At 38.1% G+C, this 22,207-nt stretch overlaps 1 protein-coding gene across 1 annotated transcript in view; it reads right to left on the bottom strand.

Moving 5' to 3' along the window:
- Nucleotides 1-728: 728 nt before the first annotated feature.
- Nucleotides 729-22,207, bottom strand: part of LOC139729572 (aquaporin-3-like) — a 41,306-nt gene continuing 19,827 nt past the window's right edge. The window contains exons 2-7 of the mRNA XM_071640497.1: nucleotides 9,382-9,508; nucleotides 8,475-8,612; nucleotides 4,434-4,552; nucleotides 3,030-3,247; nucleotides 2,397-2,545; nucleotides 729-1,643 (exon numbers count right to left, since the gene is read on the bottom strand). Coding sequence (XP_071496598.1) covers nucleotides 1,579-1,643; nucleotides 2,397-2,545; nucleotides 3,030-3,247; nucleotides 4,434-4,552; nucleotides 8,475-8,612; nucleotides 9,382-9,508 — 816 coding nt within the window. The 3' untranslated portion in view covers nucleotides 729-1,578. The remainder of the gene's footprint in view (nucleotides 1,644-2,396; nucleotides 2,546-3,029; nucleotides 3,248-4,433; nucleotides 4,553-8,474; nucleotides 8,613-9,381; nucleotides 9,509-22,207) is intronic.

The following is a 22,207-nucleotide window of genomic DNA, read 5'->3' as shown; positions in this document are numbered from 1 at the left end:
CGTTTAGCACCGAAATGGTTATATTGTTGCACCTCCAATGCGTTCAGTAAATAAGAATTCATTAAAGGTTTGATAACTCAACATTTTGGCGCCTTTTTATCGTCTTGTAACAAGATGATCTGCGTAAACTGACTCACTGACTCCAGCAAATATACATACACTTTTAAATTAACTAACACCTATCTCGTATAAGTGCAGGTCTTGGTCCCTTTTAGCACAATAGCACCCTTTCATCTGTTTTATTTTTCGGTTGTTGTTTTTTAAGATCTTATATTAGTTTGATCCTGGTTTCCGTATCTTCACCGGGGTAATCATTTATAACAGAACTCAAGAGATTTGTAATGCAATATCAATATCCAACAATCATTTTCCTACGCCTCTCTGCATTCCTCCTATACAAGGTGAAGAATTAGAGAAACGCATACAGTTTAAGTCTTAATTCATTAAGTTCGAAGTCTTCATGCAAAAATCTGAAAAGAAACCAACAAAATTTATAACAAAATTTAAAATATATAACATGTAACACCTTATATAGTTATCTATTTCTCTACGACTACGCTAAGCAAAAAATAAAGCTGACACATATTTCAATACAATCTTTATATCATGACTTATAATTGATTTTGACTTTTTTTTTTCTATTTCGCTGATTTTATCAGCATTACTCGTAGCTTGTATCCGGCGATATCAAGTGTCAACAAAAATGGTATAGACTGTACATATTGTAAAGTTAGATTAACTTTTTGACAAATTTTGGTTAACGAAATAATACTACTGTTCTGCTGAGGAGCAGCATATCTAGCAATCACTGGATGCAAAAAAAAAAAAAAAAAAAAAAATGTCAAACTCACCTAATGACCTGCTCTTACAAATACAATGTCATCTTCACTTCAGTTTTATCAATTTTATATGACTCTTTCCAAATGTAATTATTGTACTTTAATGCTTTAGAATATCATGGCCACCACCACGTTAGCTTTATAGGCCTTTGCCTCAATTGCTCAAACGTTGTCAACTTCTTTTGTTGTTGTTGTCCGACAACGGTGCAAGTGCTTGATAAACGTTGAGGGCGCCATAAACAATATTCTTCTGGCAACATTGATTTGCCCATAGCAGATGTTGCATCTTCAATGCTTTTTTGTTATGGATTAAATCAACTGAGAGACAGGCAATATTTTCCAATGTGACCTCAGAAACTGACGACCACAAAGGTTTGCAGAAGTTACGCCCAAATTACAAAGTGTAGCAAAAAAAGAAAGAAAAAGAAACACTTCGTTCCAGGTTTAGTGTGCATAACGCCATGGATGAAAAACAACCTGTCTGAATGCCTCGGAGAATGGATCATCACCTTCAGAATCAAGTTCTTCAAATTATGGCGTTACCATATTATGGTCTTCATTAAAATGCGAAGTATCATCTTATAGTCGTGAGATCGTTTGGTCAAGGGAAGATAAAGAGCTAAAGTTTCGGCAAGTTCGTGTTATATGTCAATTGATACTCGATGAAAACCATGAGCCAATAGCCTCGTCATGCAACTGCAGCAAAGTTCGTGATTGAGGCTAGAAGCGTAGTCTCTTCTCAGGGCTCGCCGTGATTCTGTATCTTTGGACTGTCCTCTTCCTTATTGGACAGCTCAGCCATTCCTGATCATGGGAAAAAATAAAACAAAACAAGACGGTTTGACTTGGAAAGATGTTTAAAGTAACCGTAATGAAATACGCTAAAGGATTCATCATCACCTATAGTGTATGTTTTGTATTACGTCATGACGGTATAGAGGAGACATGTATGCTATTGTTGCAATATGCTATGAACAAAATGAAACAGAACCCTTTAAAGAGACTGATTAGAAGGTCACGTGATAACAAACACTTCGTGTTTAGACTTTTGCACTTGGTCAAAGCAAACAAACATTCCTATTCACGACTACTGTACTACGATAGCACTGGAGAAATAAACGTGTATATTACTGGAATAAAGCGTACAACGTGAAAAGTTCATGTGCCCCCCCTTTTTTTTTCAACCCTGAAACGAAACATGTTTAAAGTTCTTTCAATAGCTGGTATATTGCAGAGGAAGGTAATTCAGACCTTTCCTCAGTATAATAAAACTGGAAACTTCTTTATGATGGAGGGAAAAACAACACTACATATTTCCAGTGAATTTATTCAGACCCTGAAAATTCATTCCAAACCGTTATTTTCTGTCCAAAAGGGGAGCGTATTCTCGAGTGAGACGAGGTTAATTTTTTTCATTTCTTTTTTTTTTTCAATCTTTGAGGTGTATAACCGTACGATTTTATACACGATGTTGGGAGACATTATTCTTCAAAATCTGTTTAAGCAAATCACCCTCTATGACAGGCTGCTTTTATTCATTACGGTGGATTGTCTTACTGTATTGTCCACCACCGTCCTCTAATCTGGCCGAGGTTGGGTCGGGGTCGTGATGGAGCTCGATCACGAAAACGTACATGTAGCCTCCCAAGATCGCCCCGAGGATGGGACCGATGATGGGCACCCACCACCAGTGCATGCCGTTGGGACTGGAGATCGATGACATCGGAGTGACGTAAGAAACGTGAGGATAAAAATGAATTAACATAATCATTATACCGTAGTAATTATTGCATGTGTATTGTGCTGCTATGATCCCTTACTGTTTAACCAAAGATAACCATCAGTCATATGGGTATTTTTGCGATGGTGTTTCATAAAACGACTCGCTGAAATTTTGCACTCGCGGACACGTTATACAATAATAAAGCTACTAGTGTACTGACTTTGTAAAAGGTATGGGTATAAACAGAAACACAGACCTTTTCAGTATTCTTTGTGTAGTGGATCCACGCAATCAAATTGCTAGGACATTTTCCTTTTGGGATTAGTCAACTTACTTTTAATTGTCAGGAAAAAGAGATTATGTAACATTCGACTCTGCGTGTCAATAAATTTTAGTAGATGGAGAAGTTTGAAAACATTCGAATGAATTTGTGCATCTGCCCTTCACTTCTTCCTGATGATACTTACACCCAGACCTCCTTGCCGTAACCAGCACACGCGGTGAAGATTCGCGGGCCAAGGTCACGAGCGGGGTTTATGGCATAACCGCAGTTGAACCCGTAGCAGATGCCGATGTTGAAGACCACCAAACCGATGAGAAGCGGCTCCATACCGCTAGGGGGCGCGTTGTTCTTCTTGTCCGTTATGGCAAGAATAGCGGACATAAGCAGCGCTGTGCCGAATATCTGCAGGTTATGATTAAGTCATCGGAGAGACGAATAAACGATTCTAAACGTATCCTTCAGACTGAACTTTTTATAGTTGTCAATTATAGACAAAACACTGGATTGGAAATATTACAGTTTAAACTGTAATTTTGTTATATGCATGTTTTAGGTTTACAACAACTCTTACTGCCATCCGGAAACCTATACTCTTTTTGAGAAACGATGTATTTTGCTTCGGTAACTATTTTTCATTTAATTTATTTCATTTCGTTAATTCAATTTTTAACAAAAATTATATTACACATAAGAATTTGAATACACATGATTACAGAAAGTCAATACAAAATTGTAAGTAAGGAAAATGATGATATTAATTGCTGAACTAACAAGACTGGGCAAATTGCTTTAAAAAGGAAAGAAAAACAAAAAGAAATAAACACATACAAACAAACACAAGGCAGCTCTCTTGTGAAAAAAAGACAAAATACCTTTCTGGCTGGGTATCTACATGATACGCCTTCCTATTGACGACTCTATACTCTAAACATCAGGGCATAGACATAATTATGCCTTGATACTTCGCATAGTCATTGTCCTTGTCATGATATCAAACTATTTTAGATGCTTTGCGTCTTTAATGTTCTCAAAGAATAACAAGAAAACCGTTGCATGTAGTATTGTAAGCAATTGAAAACGAATATTCTATATTTATCATAAATCGACTTGTTAGGCATTCAAGTAAAAAAAAAATACAAGCGGGTGTTTTTCTTTTCCTAAACTTTACTATTCTTTGTATTAACACGCTGAGTCGAGGGTGCTGCCAGCATTTATTATGTGGTAACAAAATTTATATATTTATAGGCCTATTTCCCTCTCTCGCTTACTGCATCTCTTTCATTAACATACAGCCTAATGCATTGGCTGCGTAATTATTTAATTAGTTTGGCTGATATCAAATTAGGTTATTCATTCCAACCTGAGTAATCGCAAACACTCTTTGAGATGGCTCTCAAGTTGTTGTTTTTTTTTGCATTATTTTGTTATCTCTGTCAGTGTGTGACCCATCTCACAAAAGCATAAAGTCTTGCCAAACTTTAATCGTCTCGAATTGATATTTCTGAATTTTCAAGACTCTTTATAGCTCTCTTTATAGGTTGGTGTACCAGTAGATGAAGAGAAAAACGATGCCCGGTTAGTCTCCTACCTGATCACCGAATCCGCTCCATATTGACAGAAAAGGCTGTGGGTAAGTAGCAAAGATACCCGCTGTGCCGTTGGGCCCGAGAACTGCACGAGTGCCTCCGTCGAAGGCATTAATTGCGTCTGGAATTTAAACATTGTGAGAAGCTGTGTAGCCACATTTTCCTTACAGTCTGTACTTGATAAACTAACGAACATTTTAAGTGACAAGAATTTAGCAAACATCATTATCAATAACAACGCATCTTGCCTTCATCTTTAGAGGAAGGAGAGACATAAAGAAATAACAACCTCTCTGGAGTGAATAAAAAATTAACGATATCGGATAACATGGTCTCCAAGCATGTGATAGTCCACAATTTCCCTTGATTATTTCATTCTTCACACAGTTGTTTCACCATCCATAGCGCCCCCTATAGATAAGACAATGACGTTTCATCACTGGAAACAAGGGTGTCATAGCATCAGAATGAACCTTTCAGTTGATTTCGAGTTGATATCATTTTCACTGCTCATGCGTATATTCTGTTTCAGATGACATATAAACTGAGACAGATGCCTCTGATACAAAAGAACCATGTGATTATAGGTCCAAAACATTTTACATACTACGTAATATGTCGTATTAATTTCCTAATAGCACTAAAATCACATGGAAATAAGTATTATGAAAATGGAATATTATCACCTTGATGATTACAAGAAAATTTCGTGTGATGACCAGCAATCCTTTACAAACTCTACCCACGTGGGTGAAGGAAATTTATGTTGACAACATTTTTTTTTTTTAATTTTAGCCTTGATTAAGAACAATTTTGTTTTTTTCGTCATTTTCAAATTCATCCGCAACGACTTTTTTTTTTGGGGGGGGGGTGGTGGGGAAGAAAAGAACTCAGTAACCTATCAAATATATATGCAATTTAGCTCTAAATGAAAATAAAAATAACTTCGACATTTTACGAAACTCTTCCCTGGTCAAATCGTCAGGATAAAAATGCAAAACAAGATTTGAAAACGAGATCTTAGACCAGTTTTTGTTAAACGAGTCGAATAATAGAAAAATAAAGAAAGCTAGGATATTTTCTAGAAAACAATGTCTTGTTAAATGAGGGTGAAAGTATCAATGTCATATTTCGTATCATGTTTATCTTCTCATATCATTTATGAGGTGATACACACGATCGAGACAAAAATAGTTACACAGAAAGACTAGGCGAAAGGTTGGGATATCAATGTGTTTGGGGTAGAATGTTTATTGATTGTACTCGGGATATAAACATGTATACAGTACTTCGAATGAATACATTTCAGTCACGGACTTCGCACTGCAAAAGGCATAGAATCAGTCACTCAGAGCTCAAGCTTTCATTCAAAACGTCCCCTTTACATCTTTCTCTCTCATGAATTCATTGCTTACATTCGTGTAAAAAAGAGGGAACGTGGCGTGGCAACAGAAATAAAAAGGCAAGCAGATAAAGAAACGAATATCGGGGTTTTAATAAGAAGCAAAGTCAAAAGGCAGAAATGTAATCATGAAAACCTGAACAACAGCTGAAAAAGCTAATTGACGATATGCCAGTGTAATGAAGCGACCAAATGTAGTAAGCGTACATGCGAAAAGAAGAAAAAAAGAAGGATTGATAGCTATGACATTAATGCCACCGATCGAATTAAAGTTCTTGATCCGGAAGTTGTCAAGATCTAATTACATTTCTCCGGAAGTGAACGCCTTTACTAGCTGACCTTTGATAATGTCTAAAACGAGCGTCCTAGTTTCATTCAAAGGGGTGAAGACACAGATATCTGGAACGTGAACTGATTCCAGCAAAACAGGTTAGTAAGGGGCTCAGTCAAGGAGGAAGAATATACCGACAACATGGAAACGTATATTTCACAACACTATCTCGAGAAAGCGAAATCGGCCCCTAACATCAGTAGAATAATGACACAGCACAAATACACAGTTTAATATCCTAGTGTTATAGTAGATCTGGGTCTTTTATATCCCAGCCAGAATCCACTGAGGATGTTATATCAATGTTGTATGTTTCTTGTTATGTCTATGATCGAAAAATGAGAATTTAATCTGTTGAATTATTCTACCCGATTTCCCGAAAGAGAAGGGAGTAGTGGACGGCCTGGCGGAAGAACAGAACCAACCAACAAAAAAGTACAGACTCCGTCACTCAATCGTGAGGACAAGATGTTAGCGGTATCATCACCATCATCAATATTTCTTCATGTTTCTTGTCTTTATTTAAACCCTGCTTTTTTTTCTTTTATGTAAAACGATTCTATCCACAGGCTACGGAGTGATGTTATTATCATCAGCAGTGTCCGTGGCAGTCAACAATAGGATATGACTTGGGTTCCGATGATAAACATGGCGCAATGTGTAAAATCGCCCAGTGTTTGTTCCAATTAGCTGCGTGACAACTCAGTTAAATTCAACTTTTTCTACAGAACAGCAATAAAGCAAAGCAAACGATGGCTCCAGTGTAGTCTGCAAAGACAGATGTTTCCTGTCGTCAATTTGTACGGTTTCCACACCGATGGGAAGATTTTTGGCAACGTATATCAATGATTCACGCAATCAATTTCGGACAGTCTAGTGGTGACAGGCCTTTTTGGCCGTTTTTCGTCAATTGTCCGAAATCAAACTGGAAAAGAGATTAATTCCTTGCCTACAAACATAATTGCGTTGCCCCCTTTTTTTAAAGGGAAGATCTCTTGACTCTCCTTGGCAACTGACAACCGTCGTAAAAATCGGCCAAAATAGGTTATTGTTCAGAAGCATTTGGCAGATTTTCCAAGCCGTGTATCATTATTACAATGGTTGAACAACATTGTTCACATGCAATAGCCATTTTACAGAATAGATTTGGATGTCAATGATAAGGACGTAGCTGAAATATTATTGATAAGGTGACAGAGAGTCAAAGGCACATGTTTTTAAGATGCACCTGAACTTCGTCATATGCTATCACAATAAAAAAAAATCTTACAAACTATAATATGGAGCAGTAATCTAGGCAATAGAGGAGACTGCTACATCAGAGTTGTGTACTTCAGCTTACATGACATCAAAAGCCTGATCTATACAGTCACAGACAGCAGAAAATTATCTTGTGCCTTTGGTCAAGTCAGCAATATTACAACATTATGTGGACATTATTCTCATTATTAGATGTAGGGATTGGCGAATAGAGGAGGGAGACATGTATATTCTGTTCGTAGAAAGACAATCCCTTAGTCTGTATAATCGTGGAAAAAAATACGCAAAATCTACTGATCTTCAATTCCACAACGGAATATAAATTTATGCTGAAGCAATGTCTTCATTCCGAATATTACATGTAGGACATCCCCCTGTCATTTGCAGTTTTACGATGTCATAATCATTACTCCGTGAAAAGCCTTGCTACATAAAACATTTGAAAAGGAACGATTATTTTGATTACTGCACGCAGTGACCAAAGTGCAGATGGCAAGGGATCAAACTCACGACCAACTCGTCGGCGTATTGAGCAAATAACATTAGGGCAACAAACGTCTATTAATAGAGTAATAAAATACTCATTAGATAGGGCACATCACTATCAATCACAATACGTGATGAAACATTCAACATGCAGTGGAATGATCTAACGAGGTATCAACTTGTTGTTTTTGTGTTTTCGGTCGTTGTTGGGTTTTTTTTTGGGGGGGGGGGCAGGTAAGGTTTAGGGTGATTACAATGAAGTGGAAAGGTGTTTTTATTGTATCATTAGTAATAAAGCGAAAAATTATTCAAAACAAGAACAAAATTATACAGGCGATTCTCACAGCAGCAAAAAGACCCGCACGCCCACCCCCATCCCTCCAGAGAGCTAGTGAATCTTTTCAAGAAAAACAAACAAACAAACAAGAACATACAGGAACGGAACATTCCAATCTGTCAAAACGCGACAATTTTCACGTTATCAAATCTGACGTTCTCTCACTGGCCACAAACCCCCAAACCCGCCCATTGGCTTTCATGCTCCGCGGCCCATCCCGTTCTCACCTGAATAGATGCCAAATACAACAGCTGCGGCCACGAAGGCCCCCACCATCTGAGCCAGAATGTAGAGCGCCACCTTCTTCCAGGGGAATCGACCCAGGCAAGCGAATGCCAGTGTCACTGCCGGGTTCATGTGCGCACCTGCGACAACAACAACAAGAAAGCGATGTATTGTGATAATATGTAATCTATTCACTATTAAAAACGATGGTGAAACAATCTCACATAGTGTTTATTCGTTGTGGGAAAGACTGTTACTTTTAACGTGTCATACATGTCAGAACGTGTCAGACACTCGGCTTATTGAGTCACTGTTTACTCCGTGCTGCTTCATTGGACATACTCCATGGAAGATTATCCGAAGTGTTGCTTAATACACAAAAGTCCTGGAACACGTAATTCGGCAATAGCTGACCAGAAATGCACAATTCCCGCTCCAATTCATTTTGTTTTATTTCATTTCTAGCACATATTATCAGTACAACATTTGGATACACATAATAACACAACAATGCAATGAAAAACAAACTATGAGGAGTGATACAATTTTGTACATTTCAAGACAAATACCGAAAAACATGCGAAATTGTTGGAAATGGAGTGGACTGCTGAAAAGCAGAGCTTATAGTCTGCAGTCTCCTCCAGATTGACTGGGCAGTGCTGGAGTCAAGTTTCCCCAGTTTGCAACTGACTTCTTTTTTTTTTTTAACTGATAATTGACTGCTTGATCTTGCAGTGACATTTCGCAGTAGAGACACATTACCTAGTTTGGTATCAACTAATTGAATTCGATTGTGTGATATTTACTTTAATTTGCTTCGTTATCATCACAATACGTAGGTGTCATACATTAGATTTGTCATGTTGGTTTTCGCCCTTGATTCACTACTTCACACGCCATTGCCATTACCTGATACGCCAGAAGCGAAGTAAGCTCCGAGTGCTACACCGACACCCCATCCCCAGTTGATAGAGAGGAAGCCGCCCTTGGTCCCGTTGCTAAGGACGGACTGTGCGACCGAGGCATCGCCAAAAGCCTGTCAAACAAAAAACAAACAGAAAACAACCCCAAATGAATGAACAGTGATTGACAAGACTTGAGCGAATGAATAGTAGCAAACCCGATTTCCGTGGGGAAATTATACATACAAAAACGACTCCATTTATTACAATGTGAATTCCCTCGGCGTTTGTCCAAGAATTGTGTATGAATGTGTGCGTGTGTGGTATACATATTTTTGAAAACATTTCTTTTTTAATTTTGATGGAGAGCAAACTTGATTGAGACGAAATGTGGATTATGACAAAATCAGTGGCTTTGAGATAGAAGGAATGCCATTCACAACTCCGTGTATAGTGAATGATTCGTATCCGGATCAATTGAACGGGTTACAGGGACATACTCTGAACTCTATGGAATGCATGTGGATTTACAGCAAGAAAGCCAACAAGCAAATGGTAAGAGACAAACAGCCACAAAAAGAGCAAAACAGCATTCTCTCTCTTTATGACGGAATAATGACACAGTGTGGGTCAGAATAATAGGACAATAGTATAGGCAGAGTGTATCCAACAGAGTATAAAACTTTGCCAATACTGCATTTGAAATTCGATCCTTTATCATCATCACGAAAAGAATGATACTGTATATGCATGTTTCTGTGACACACGCCGAGAGGGCGAGTACGTACTTCATACTTTGTTGTGGACGGACAACTATGATGTGAAACAAAAATGATAACAATGAGGTGGAAGGATGAACTCCGAGGTCACTCTGTACTAGAAGGGAGGATTTTAAAAAAAAAAATCATAATTTGTGTTATGTTTCTCACTTTTTTTACGATTTTCATGCACAATAACGCTTACATTGCCAGCAGGGCATCACTGCATTCGGACTTTCTGCAAGACAGGAAGATTGTTATTTGTGAATTAACCTGTTTTCAGTGCAAAGAACAAGCTGCCAATGAAGCAAAACCTCTGAGTGGCGTAGACAAGGTTCATTGCACGTTTGTATGCATAATTAGTGTACATATACAGGCGACCTACATCATCTTTAACACCGTCTTAAACTCAACCTCTTCAAGCGCGGCAATATTTCAGTCAGTGAAGATGTGAAGACGGCGGACATCTATTCGGTCGCCACACCTCGCATACCGCCCAGCGCCACATCAAGGTCAACGGCAGCCGCTTTAATTTGTCATCAACTACATGATTACTTTAAAAAAGCGCCACTGGACACCAAAGCTCCCACTGTTAGCACTGACAATCTTAAGTGAGAGTTTCATGGCCTCAGTCGAGTTGAGTTCCCAACAAAACCATCCCATCCTGGCAATCACAGTACGCGCCCAGTCAGTCTAAACTCATCAGACTTTGAGAGTAGGTAATACCATTAAGCAGACAGGCGTACCAGGAACTTGGGCATCATGAACGAGGGTGTAAAGGCCCTGTATTCTGAGCTACGTAGAAAAATGTCTTTAACACAGGGTAACACAAACTCTGTGACAGAATACAAGTAAGACTTTTGACATTTAGGGATGATACGGGAAGCCATACGGTATAAAAAGGTGTAGTCATCTTCACGAATTTCCAAATGTCTTTGAAAAAAAGTAACATGCCGGATTTTCGAATCCAAAATAATATTTCATGAGTCAAGAAAAGAAAAAAAAATACTCAAGATGATATCTCGTCTTTGTGTTGGCATTTATTTTCAGAACTTTAATATCAGAAATGTTGTGTAAAAAACAAAATACATCAAGCATGCTCTCTTGTTCTTCTATAACGTGGTCGAAAACGTCGTACTGTTTACCATGCACGTTGGTATAACCATGGAGCTTTCGTTTGTAGCTCCATGGTATAATGTATACTCAAACATAACCGTGGCGGAGGTAAGCTAACATTGATTGTAAAGGTGTTTTCAATGAAGTGGATTAAGTAAAATCACGATTACTCAAGCATGAGTCCTTGTACTCGCCACAGGCAACCACTGAAGATTTCTCGCTTGCGCTTTTGGCGCACCAAATCAAGGTCACGCGTTCTTCAAATCACTTACGGACGATGAAGCATGCAGGCGGCCCAGAAATCGGTACTAAAAGAACGGCAAGTGCCATTATGCGTGATTTCCGAGCAACCCAATTTTGGACATTTTGGAAGGTTGCGGAGATCATAGGAATTGTTCCACGTTTGCATCTACACATAAGTTCAGCGTGTCGTAGATGTTGTAAACGAATGCGCAAACGAAAGCAAAAGTATGACTGATAGTATATGTTTTGAAAATGTGGACAATAAACAACATAAAGTTATGTCCTAAATACCTAGCATATTTGCAAAATGAATGATTTTTTTTTTTGTACATGCTATACATGGAACCCATGTCACAAGGAGAGTTTAACACGTATTTTATGAATAGAACTCGCTCGCCTGCTTGAAGTCAAACTCTTCAATTCTACCTCCGTTCTTTGAATGTATAAGCAATCCCGGCCAGTTTATGGCATGGTCCGAAATCGGGGCGCATGGCAACAAGAAACTCCCAAACGCGTCCATCACATTCTTACACCCCTTAGAGAGATGAGAGAGGGAAATGAAGCGAATATCTGGGATAGCGTAGATGCATTCATCTCGACCCGGGCACCCCGACCACGGAAGGAGCGACAACTGTCGAAGAACCATCACATTGAATTAGGCAACGCTGCTTAATCTTCCCCGTCCAGTTGTATCCCATTTTCGTCCTGCTGAACTCCAACCAGTGATGCGGAATGGATGTGACCTTTTGGCTTCCTGTACAAGGTAAACATCTCGAATCTTCCGCATCCACACTTCTGTTTACAGACACGCCCTGGTCAACATCACTCTCCGTACCTTTTCCCTGCGAGAGATAGAAATATCTCATTACCGACGATAGACTTAGTAGAGGTGACAATGAACTAGGCGATTCTTAATCCACTGCAGCATCTCTGTTGGAGTCAATATAGACAACCATTGAGAACTTTGAAACCAAACATCAGCTGACAAGACAGAAACATCACACGTCTATAGTAATGAACATTTTCACCTATGAATTGACCGGGTGGTTAAGGAAATTAACAGTGCACATCATGTCACAAGGTATCCTGTTGTTATTATTACCAATTTGAAGCAAACAGTAAATCGAAGCGAGGGACAAGGACAAGGGACAGGGACAAGAGAAAAATAAACAAACAAAAAACAAGGAAATAAACAAAAATTAAAAAATGACATAGACATAATATTTATGATAGATAAGCAGTCATATCATACTCAACTTTGTAAGGCATTTTACTATCCGCATCATTTTCCAAATGTGGTATATGTTATCTGGTGTATAGCTAACATAGATGAGAGTACATCGGTAATGGTGGACCAAGATATTGATATTTCATTGAAGGTTATAACGCGCATCCTCCGCTTGGAAGGGATAATCTGATCACTGGTATGCAACCTCACGAATATTTTGCGGCGTTACGGGAGAATTAAACATCAGGAGAAGGACCGCAGGATGAGGGAGAACAGGAGGAGGGAATGTGGCCGAGTCAAAATGAGATCCAGATTTCACTCCTGGGCATTTTTCACTTCATTTAATTAAGTAAAGCACTTGTCGCTCTGGGACATTTTAATATCCTGGTCTTAAGAAAAAGAATGATCGTATACAAACATAAGGGTCTTAGTTTCAAGCATCCTCACATATCATAAACGAAAAAAAAAAATGGTTCAGGCTGGTTGTCGGTAAGTACGTCCTAGTTTTTGCTCTAGCTGTAAGTGTGCGATGGAAAGAAGGAGGTTATACACACAAACAGATTTACGATTTAAAATTTACGTGCAATTTTTTCATACAAAGAGAATGAATGTTTAGCAAAAGTCGATTTAATGCTGCTTCTTTGGTTTTTTGTCTTCCCCTTCTTTGTCGTCACTTTATTCATGAACTCTATACTCAATAATCATCTTATTGTTGTCCTTGCGAATTATCTGTATGTTAAGTAACTTATCTGCTTGTTAATGCGTGTGTGTATGTGCGTGCACGCGCTCGAGTGCGTTGATCTAGTCAATGCGAACATAGTTATCATTCATGAGAACTTTCACAATTATTATTGATCCGCTGATGAGTTGTCAAACATTTGCATACTAAAAGGCCGTAAAAGTTGATGTTTTAACAAAACAGTATTCTTGACAAGGGAGAGTGAGGAGTGCATGCAAATGATTGTCGTGCACCTTGCGCTTTCGCTGAAATGAAAAACAAAACAATGTGAGTACTCCCTTAAAAATCGTCGATTACGGCATTAAATAAATGAATGCACCACGAGCCTTTGAGAAGCAAATAAAGTCTACCCTGTATATATGTACTGTTTTATAAATAAATTTCTCCATATGTACACCTTCTCGTGATAACATGTCTTCGTTGTCATGAAAGAAATTATCTTTAAGCTGATAAAATTGACGTTGAGCTTCGCTGGTGGGTAGCGTGACGCACCTCGCTCTTCCTGGCTGGGCCCGGGGGCGCCATACGGCTCGACCCATCCTCGCTCCGGGCCCGCCTGTTCACAAAGCCGGCAAGCCTAATGAAAACACCTTTAAAATATTAGATTAAGATGCCCGCAAATCTTTTTTATTCCGAGTACATATCTTTGGCCCCATAGACCAGGCTCCATGCAATAGGCAGCAGATTAAATCACCAAAGTAAAGTCTTATTTCTCATGTGTTTATTCAAACCTCCGAAAAGAGAAAGAGAGAGGCGGAAAATAAGAAAGAGTATCCATCAGTTCGTTTACAGAGCTTAAGGCCCCTCTTTTCTGAGTCCATTATGTAATATCCATATAAGAATAACTGGATAACAGGAGAAGAAGCAAATATTTCTGTAAAAAAATATTGACAAACAAAAATCAAGTTCAAGTTCAAATTTATTTCCATTCGACATAAAATCATCAAACAATTCATACAATGAAAACACATAGATACAAATATATGAATATCAAAAGAAATATACACACATACACAAAACAACAACAAGAACAAGAGCCGATGCGTAAATTCATGTGAATGGGGGGTCAACAGAGAAGAGCAATAAGCCTTGTAAATCGCTGACCCCTAGAAAACATAAATAATGTGTAAAATATATCGGGAGTATAGAAACGAAACTAAGGAGGGAAAGAAAAGGACAGGACTGAAGAACAAATCAAAAGACATATATAAGTGCAATTAAAGTGATCATTCTGAATGAGAATAAGAATTCAGGAGTGAAAGTTTATAATTCCTTTTAAAACTATTCAAAGACGGTTTCATTTTCAAATCAAATGGTATTTCGGTCCATATTAATGGACCTTTATAATAAACTGTATTCTTAGAAATATTTGTTCTCACATGACATAAATGATAATTATTAGCACGACGGGTGTTATAAGCATAAACATTACTATTCAATAAAAATTTGGAAGAAATATTGGAGGGCAATAAACCTTTTGAAAACATATACATAAAAATTGCAAGATTATATCTATTAATATCATATACATTTAAAAGCTTCAAATGAAAAAATAAAGGTGAAGTGTGAGATTTAAAAGATACATTGGAAATTATTCGAATAGCTTTTTTCTGTAATACAAACAATTTTTTCATACAAAAATCATTTCCATTGGACCAGGCCACATTGCAATAATTGATATGGGAAATGAATAAAGTATGGTATAACATAATCAGAATATATCTGATGACGAAAGAAAAGTATCCGATGTGTTTTGGTTCATACCTGACGTTGTTGAAAAGGTGATGAAGCCGTAACAGAATGCGAAACACATAATGGGTGGACAGTGAATCGTTTCAGAGTAAAAAATCAAACATAACTTCACAACATACCCAATTAAACCTCGCACAATTTTTTGATCATGGTACCAATCAAGCGCCCCCTACCGAAAACAAAAGAAAGAAAGAAATCGAGAATTTTTTGAAAGGTAAAATGTGCTCCACTTCGTCGAAATGAGTTGGCGGCCGACATGAAAATCGGAAAATATATCAACTCTGTTAGCTCCAAGTTCTGCATATCTTTTGACATATTTTCAATGTAATTTTAGTTTCTGAATGAGTGGAGGTGCCGGAGTCGAATCTGAAATGGTGTTTACCATGCAAGGTTCAATCAGCAAACGGTAAGAATCCAAAGGTTATTTTGCGCTAACGTATATTTTTCATGGTCATGGACAAGTCTATTCATATAATTATATAGATTGAAGTAATAGATTTTGTGCTACAAGTCAAAGTTACTTCAGTTTGATCTTTGAGTACTGACAGCCTTCAGTGCCTTGTTCAAATGCAATTTATCGCCTTTGAAAACGGCTTATATGCTTATAAATCACTCACACATAGATGAACCATGCAGATACACCAACAAAGATGTCAAGGGGACGTTGCGCTTCCAAAATAGAATGCAGACCATGATCATAGAATGAAAGAGAGAGCGAGAGAGAGAGGGAGAGAGAGAGATTATACAGATCATGTGTGAGTGTGTGTGGTGCGCATGTGTGTGTGCATACAGAGCGTGAGTGTGAAAAGCGTATCTTAAGAGTGTCATATTCCCCTCAAGGACTATACGGAGATCACAGCAGAGTTTGATATTCTTTACGAACTGTTCCACATGTTTCACATCTTATAATGTTTCATGAATTGGAAGTGCTGAGAATGTTTGCTAGTGTCTGAGATCTCAGTAGAAACATATACATATATATATATATATATATATATATATATATATATATATATATATATATGTATAATATATATATATATATATATATATATATATATACATAAGGGGAATAATGATGTCAAAGCTACGCACCGATTTCTCCTTCCTTTCTCATATTTCACATACATGTATATATACGTATATATATATATATATATATATATATATATATATATATATATAAAGACTTAGTGAGGCAGAAAGAAAGAGGGAGAGCTAAAAGGAGAGAGAAACCTATATCCAACCTTACTGTCTTCTCACTTGAATTATTTTTCAAGTCGCAAGGAATCATGGGCCACATCAATACAATTAAGATGAAATTAATAACACCCATCTTTCATACGCCTTAAGAATTAATCAAGGAGACACGGCGACTGGTGCAGAGAATTAACACCTCCTCCAGCTTTTGATCTTTCTGCAAGCATACAAATAATTTAACTAATCTGATGATTGGCATAACTGGGACATAATTTTGCTCGTTGCAGTTACCACCAATTCAGTTGCCTCTGACCGGAGCACAACCCCAGTGCACTGGTGTTGCCTGTAATAATGACAATTGCTGTTGACATACAATATGGTTGTTAAGCATTTCTTCGTTATGATCATCACGAATACATTTGCTCTGTACAAGCTCGCCTTAACACTGAGCGAGTATATGATTAGACCTTGCACAGCATTCCTTTAGACATTTTTTTTTGACGCAGCAGTTTTCTTTCTGCTTGTAAACAAACACACATACTTATTGATATACTTATTGATATATATATATATATATATATATATATATATATATATATATATATAATTATATATGAAGAGTTTGTTCGCAAGAACCGATAAGTCCATATTTGCCAAATGGATATATTTGCGATTAAAGGTCAAGAGAAATAGAGAGAATGATAAAAAAAATGCTTCTTTTGACCATAACTTAAAAAATGTACCTTTACATGTAGTGACCAATATATCATTTAAAAGTTATTATTTTGTACTTTATGACAGAGACCGTACTTCAAAATCTTCGAAAATGGACTTTTGCGAACAAACTCTTCATATATATATATACATATATATATTATATTATATATATATATATATACATATATATATAATATATATAATATATGTATATATTATATTAGAATACATTATGTATAGCTTATATGTACAAAAGTGTATATATATATATTTATTTGTATGCGCGTGTGTGTGTTTGTGTGTGTATGCACGTATGCATGTACGCTTGTTTGTATGTGAATAATGTGACTTATCATCCGGAAGGTTTCCTTGTAAATTATCTGACAATGTTGTCTCTTGTTCTTTTTCTCTTTTTCTCTCTTTTTTGCTCCTTATAAATGATATTAATATCATACCACAGCGCGTATTGGTTTCATTTCACGCAGTTTTTTTTTTTTTCAATTGCTTGCTTCAAGTATGGCTTGGCCGCAAAGAAACAATATACACTTTAATTTCCTCAATGACTACCGCCATTATTGGATCTACCGCCAGAATCTGATTTCATGTTCATTTTTCCTCCTACGCATCTCATTCTATTCTTTCTACGTAAATTTGCAAGAAAGATTAAAACAGTTGTACGGTGAAAAAAAAATTACTATGCTAGGTTGATTGCTATCTCTTCTCTCTTTCACCCATTATAGCAGCGCATTTCCTCCCATAAACACTTTTTTTTTTTCGGAAATCGTTTTAATGCATGGATAAACACGAAGCGATGCGGTTTAATCGAATACATACTGGAGAGAATGACCGTGATACGCACTGAGGTGAGGGAAAGGAAAAATGAGTCGAAAATGAAATTGCTGTTGGTGTGTTTCAATTAAATCACCAACATCGGTATTGGTTGGCAAATAAAACAGGTTTTACACAAAGTCGACTCGACAAGCCCACGATGCGAGGTTTGCCTAGTTATTCAACGTGCAATATATATATATATATATATATATATATATATATATATATATATATATATATAGTGTGATGATGCTGATATTCCTACCGCACGCCTCTGTCATCTTAAGTGAAATTATAGTTGAGACAATGCAGATAACAGAAGATGTCGCATGAAACTGCCGGTTTCATGCGACATCTTCTGTTATCTGCATTGTCTCAACTATATATATATATATATATATATATATATATATATATATATATATATATATATATCGTGTCATGATTGCTAAAGACTATAATCAGTATTGACTTCTGTCATCATTGCAAAACAAATGTTCGGAACAACTGACAAAATGTATGTTGTCTGTCCATACCAGACAATCCCCTCCTAGAAAAGAAAAAAAAAAAAAGAAGAAGAAAATTCTTGTTGCTGGGAGCATCGCAGCAGGTAGTCAAATTCCCAAAGTATCTATTATCAACCATACATAAACTATCATGGTCGGGTCTAGTCCCGAATCACAGAAAGAATCGATAACTCTGGGACCTTGATACAATAGGGCCTATCATCAAAATGACATTGATTTAAAGGAACCAATGACATGTTAATGCGTGTGAATGACATTATCTATTAACATTGACACGAGGAAGTTACCCCGCTAGAGAACGTCCTTTCAGTATTCCGTTCGTGGATGACTGGATAAACAGGAACGCATACACAGTGGGTAGTGAGTGTTGTGAGTTACTCTTTATTTGATCAATATGTTTGAGAAATAAAACCACGTATATAGGTTAGAGGTTTGACATTAGTTTGAACCCCGATTAACATAATTTGAAGCAAAGGTATATCGCCACAATCGATCTTTGAACTGTATTGTTACACGGGTCGTTAAGCCAAGTTTTTAAAGTCTCGTCATATACTCAATAGGCATTGCTAGGGCCTTACTGTGCAAGTATTAAGCTTTTAAAGATTTTTAAAGCTTTTTTGTGTGCAATTGTTGTCAACCTCACAAATCTGTTGCGAATATAGCTACATTGTTATCTATTCACTGTGTAAGTATATTTTGTAAGTGTGTCTTTACCTGCCATGTGTCCAGAATAGGACCATGGACCTGGTATATGTGACAACATGTCCTTTGTTTGTACCTATCAAGAAGGACATGTTTACAACAACTCTGTTATGTGAACAACATGCTCGAAATGTGTAATTTATCTAAATAAAAACAGCAGGCATTTGTGTGTGTGTGTGTGTGTGTGTGTGTGTGTGTGCGTGTTCGTGTGTGTGTACGGTATGTGTGCATGCAATGTGTGTCTGGGTGCGTGTGTGCATGTGTGTGTGTGTGTGTATAAACGCCGTAAATATCGTATATGGACAGTGCTTATAGTACGCTAGTAAAGTCCTTATTCTTCAGCCATTTTTCTTATTTTTCGGTATGTCTTAGTCTGTGAGGTAATCCTTCATTGTTCCTCGGGATTTCGCTCGACATGAACATCAATATCCCACAGAGAGCTCTCAACGAGACCCTGGGCAAACGTAAAATGTTTCACATACTTGGGATGCGCCGATCATCCTAATCGGTTACCCGACATCTCGAGGCTCAGCGGGCCCGAAGATGCGGGGCCACGGATGGTGAATGTTAGGCATTGCAGAGCAGAGCACGGGAGCCTGGATGGTCACACTATACACATGACTGTATTTGACATGTGGACGTTTGTAAACTCAGCATGGTCATTATCTGAGACAGCAGCCTTCATTCCAGGCGTCAATACGGGAGTTCAGGTCACGAACATGAGCCATAAAGAGCTGAATTCACTTCACTGATAAAAAGATGTAACATTGAAAACTTTCATGGCATTTGGAAGGGCTTTACTTTTCCAACATTGAAGGCTACTTAACTCCATAAGAATATTCAGCTAAATATCATCTTAGTTGGTGGGAGCTTTAAATACGCTTATTATTATTTCAAATTATGATTCGTCGTATAAAGCAATATTTTGCATAGCACGTCTTGATATCTGTAAACGTCAGCAATCAAAATTCTGTCGTACAACGAAGAAAAAACTTTAAAAAGATTTATGTTTAAAGATGGAGGAGAAAAGAAACAAGAGACCCGCGGGTCTAGCGCTCACCTGAGTATCGCAAGTTCACCTTTCACGCAGTCACTAATCTAAATTATTCACAGCTCTACCAAAATTTGACCAGGCATTCTCAAGTAGAAGATGAAAATGTACAATAAGGGCCCAATTTTTTTAAGATTCCTTAATTTGGGGGGATTGGGGCCCCCTGGGGCCCTCTGGGTGGGGCATGGTGCCCATTTTGATAAATTGAGATCCTGACCCCCTAGGGATGCTACCTGCCAAGTTTGACAAAAATCCATCATGAGGTTTTCAGGAAGAAGATGAAAATGTACAATTCAGGCCCCCATTTGGACCCTTCCAACCACCACCCCCCCCCCTACCCAAGAGGGGCACCCCTGGATCTCCTATGAACAAACTTGAAACTACAGTCATTAATGTACTCACTCATAGTATTATCTCAGCTCTATATATAACTTCTGATTCTAGAGAAGATTTATAAAGATTCCTTCATTTGGGGGATTTGGGACCCCTGGGGGCCCCCTGGGTGGGGCATGGTGCCCATTTTAACAAATTGAGATCCTAACCCCCTAGGGATGCTACCTGCCAAGTTTGGTGAAAATAGGTCATGGGGTTCTCAAGAAGAAGATAAAAATGTACAATTTAGGCCCCATTAGGACCCCTCCTCACCCCCTCCCTCCCCTGGGTCCCAAGGGGGGCACCCCTGATTCTGCCATGAACAAACTTGAAACTACAGTCATCAATGTACTAACTCATAGTATTAACTTAGCTCTATCACTTCTGGTTCTAGAGAAGAAGATTTTTGCGGATATTCCTTAATTTTGAGGGGTTTGGGCCCCCTGGGGCCCCCCTGGGTGGGGCATGGTGCCCATTTTCATAAATTGATTTCCTAACCCCCTAGGGATGCTACCTGCCAAGTTTGGTGAAAATGGGTCATGGGGTTCCCAAGAAGACGATGAAAATGTACAATTTAGGCCCCATTAGAACCCTTCCCCACCCCCCTCCCCTGGGTCCCAAGGGGGGCACCCCTGATTCTGCCATGAACAAACTTGAAACTACAGTCATCAATGTACTAACTCATAGTATTAACTTAGCTCTATCACTTCTGGTTCTAGAGAAGAAGATTTTTACAGATTCCTTAATTTTGGGGGGTTTGGGCCCCCCTGGGGGCCCCCTGGGTGGGGCATGGTGCCCATTTTAACAAATTGAGTTCCTAACCCCCTAGGGATGCTACCTGCCAAGTTTGATGAAAATCGGTCTTGGGGTTTTCAAGAAGAAGATGAAAATGTAAAAAGTTTACGCACGACGCACGACGCACGACGGACGACGGACGACGGACGACGGACGACGCACGACGCACGACGCACGACGGACGCCGGACGAAGGGCGATCGCAATAGCTCACTTGAGCCTTTGGCTCAGGTGAGCTAAAAACCCACGTTTGTATCGGTGCATTGATTATAAGGTAGAGGTAGACATCATGTTGGCAAATAACACCAGGCAAAAGAATGATTATGATAATCATTATAAAAGGTGACGAGACGAAGTCTTTGCCACTCATAAATATTACAAAAACTGATAAACTTGTTCTGCAATTGACGCTCGCATAATTCAACTGGATATAGGCAACTCTTTTAGAAGAGAATCGTAAGTTATCACAGCATAGTGCGCTATGTAACTGTATAATGTACGTAGATAATCTACTAGCTCCTTTTCTTCGCGCTTCAGAGGAGTTAACGACAAGACGTATTGATGTTCAGAGAGTTGGATAACACAAAACGTGACGTGTTCGAAGAGAGATAAATCATATTTCCAACGTTCGAAGATGACTTCCAGGTCAGCTGTGAGCATATCATACATCACATTTTATATCTGTCCGTCTGTCTGTCTGTCTGTCTGTCTGTCTCTCTCTCTCTCTCTCTCTTCGTTTGGTAATCCTTTCACTTCTTTCAATTTTCCTTACTCTCTGATTCCGAAATCTGTAGTCTTTTCCT

This window comes from Diadema antillarum, unplaced genomic scaffold (genome assembly GCF_040938485.1).
Source record: "Diadema antillarum isolate AM-2024a unplaced genomic scaffold, OU_Dant_1.0 seq00000247_RagTag, whole genome shotgun sequence".
Lineage (NCBI taxonomy): Eukaryota > Metazoa > Echinodermata > Echinoidea > Diadematoida > Diadematidae > Diadema > Diadema antillarum.
The sequence above is the reverse complement of the archived record's forward strand: the minus strand, read 5'-3'. Positions and strand labels throughout refer to the sequence as shown.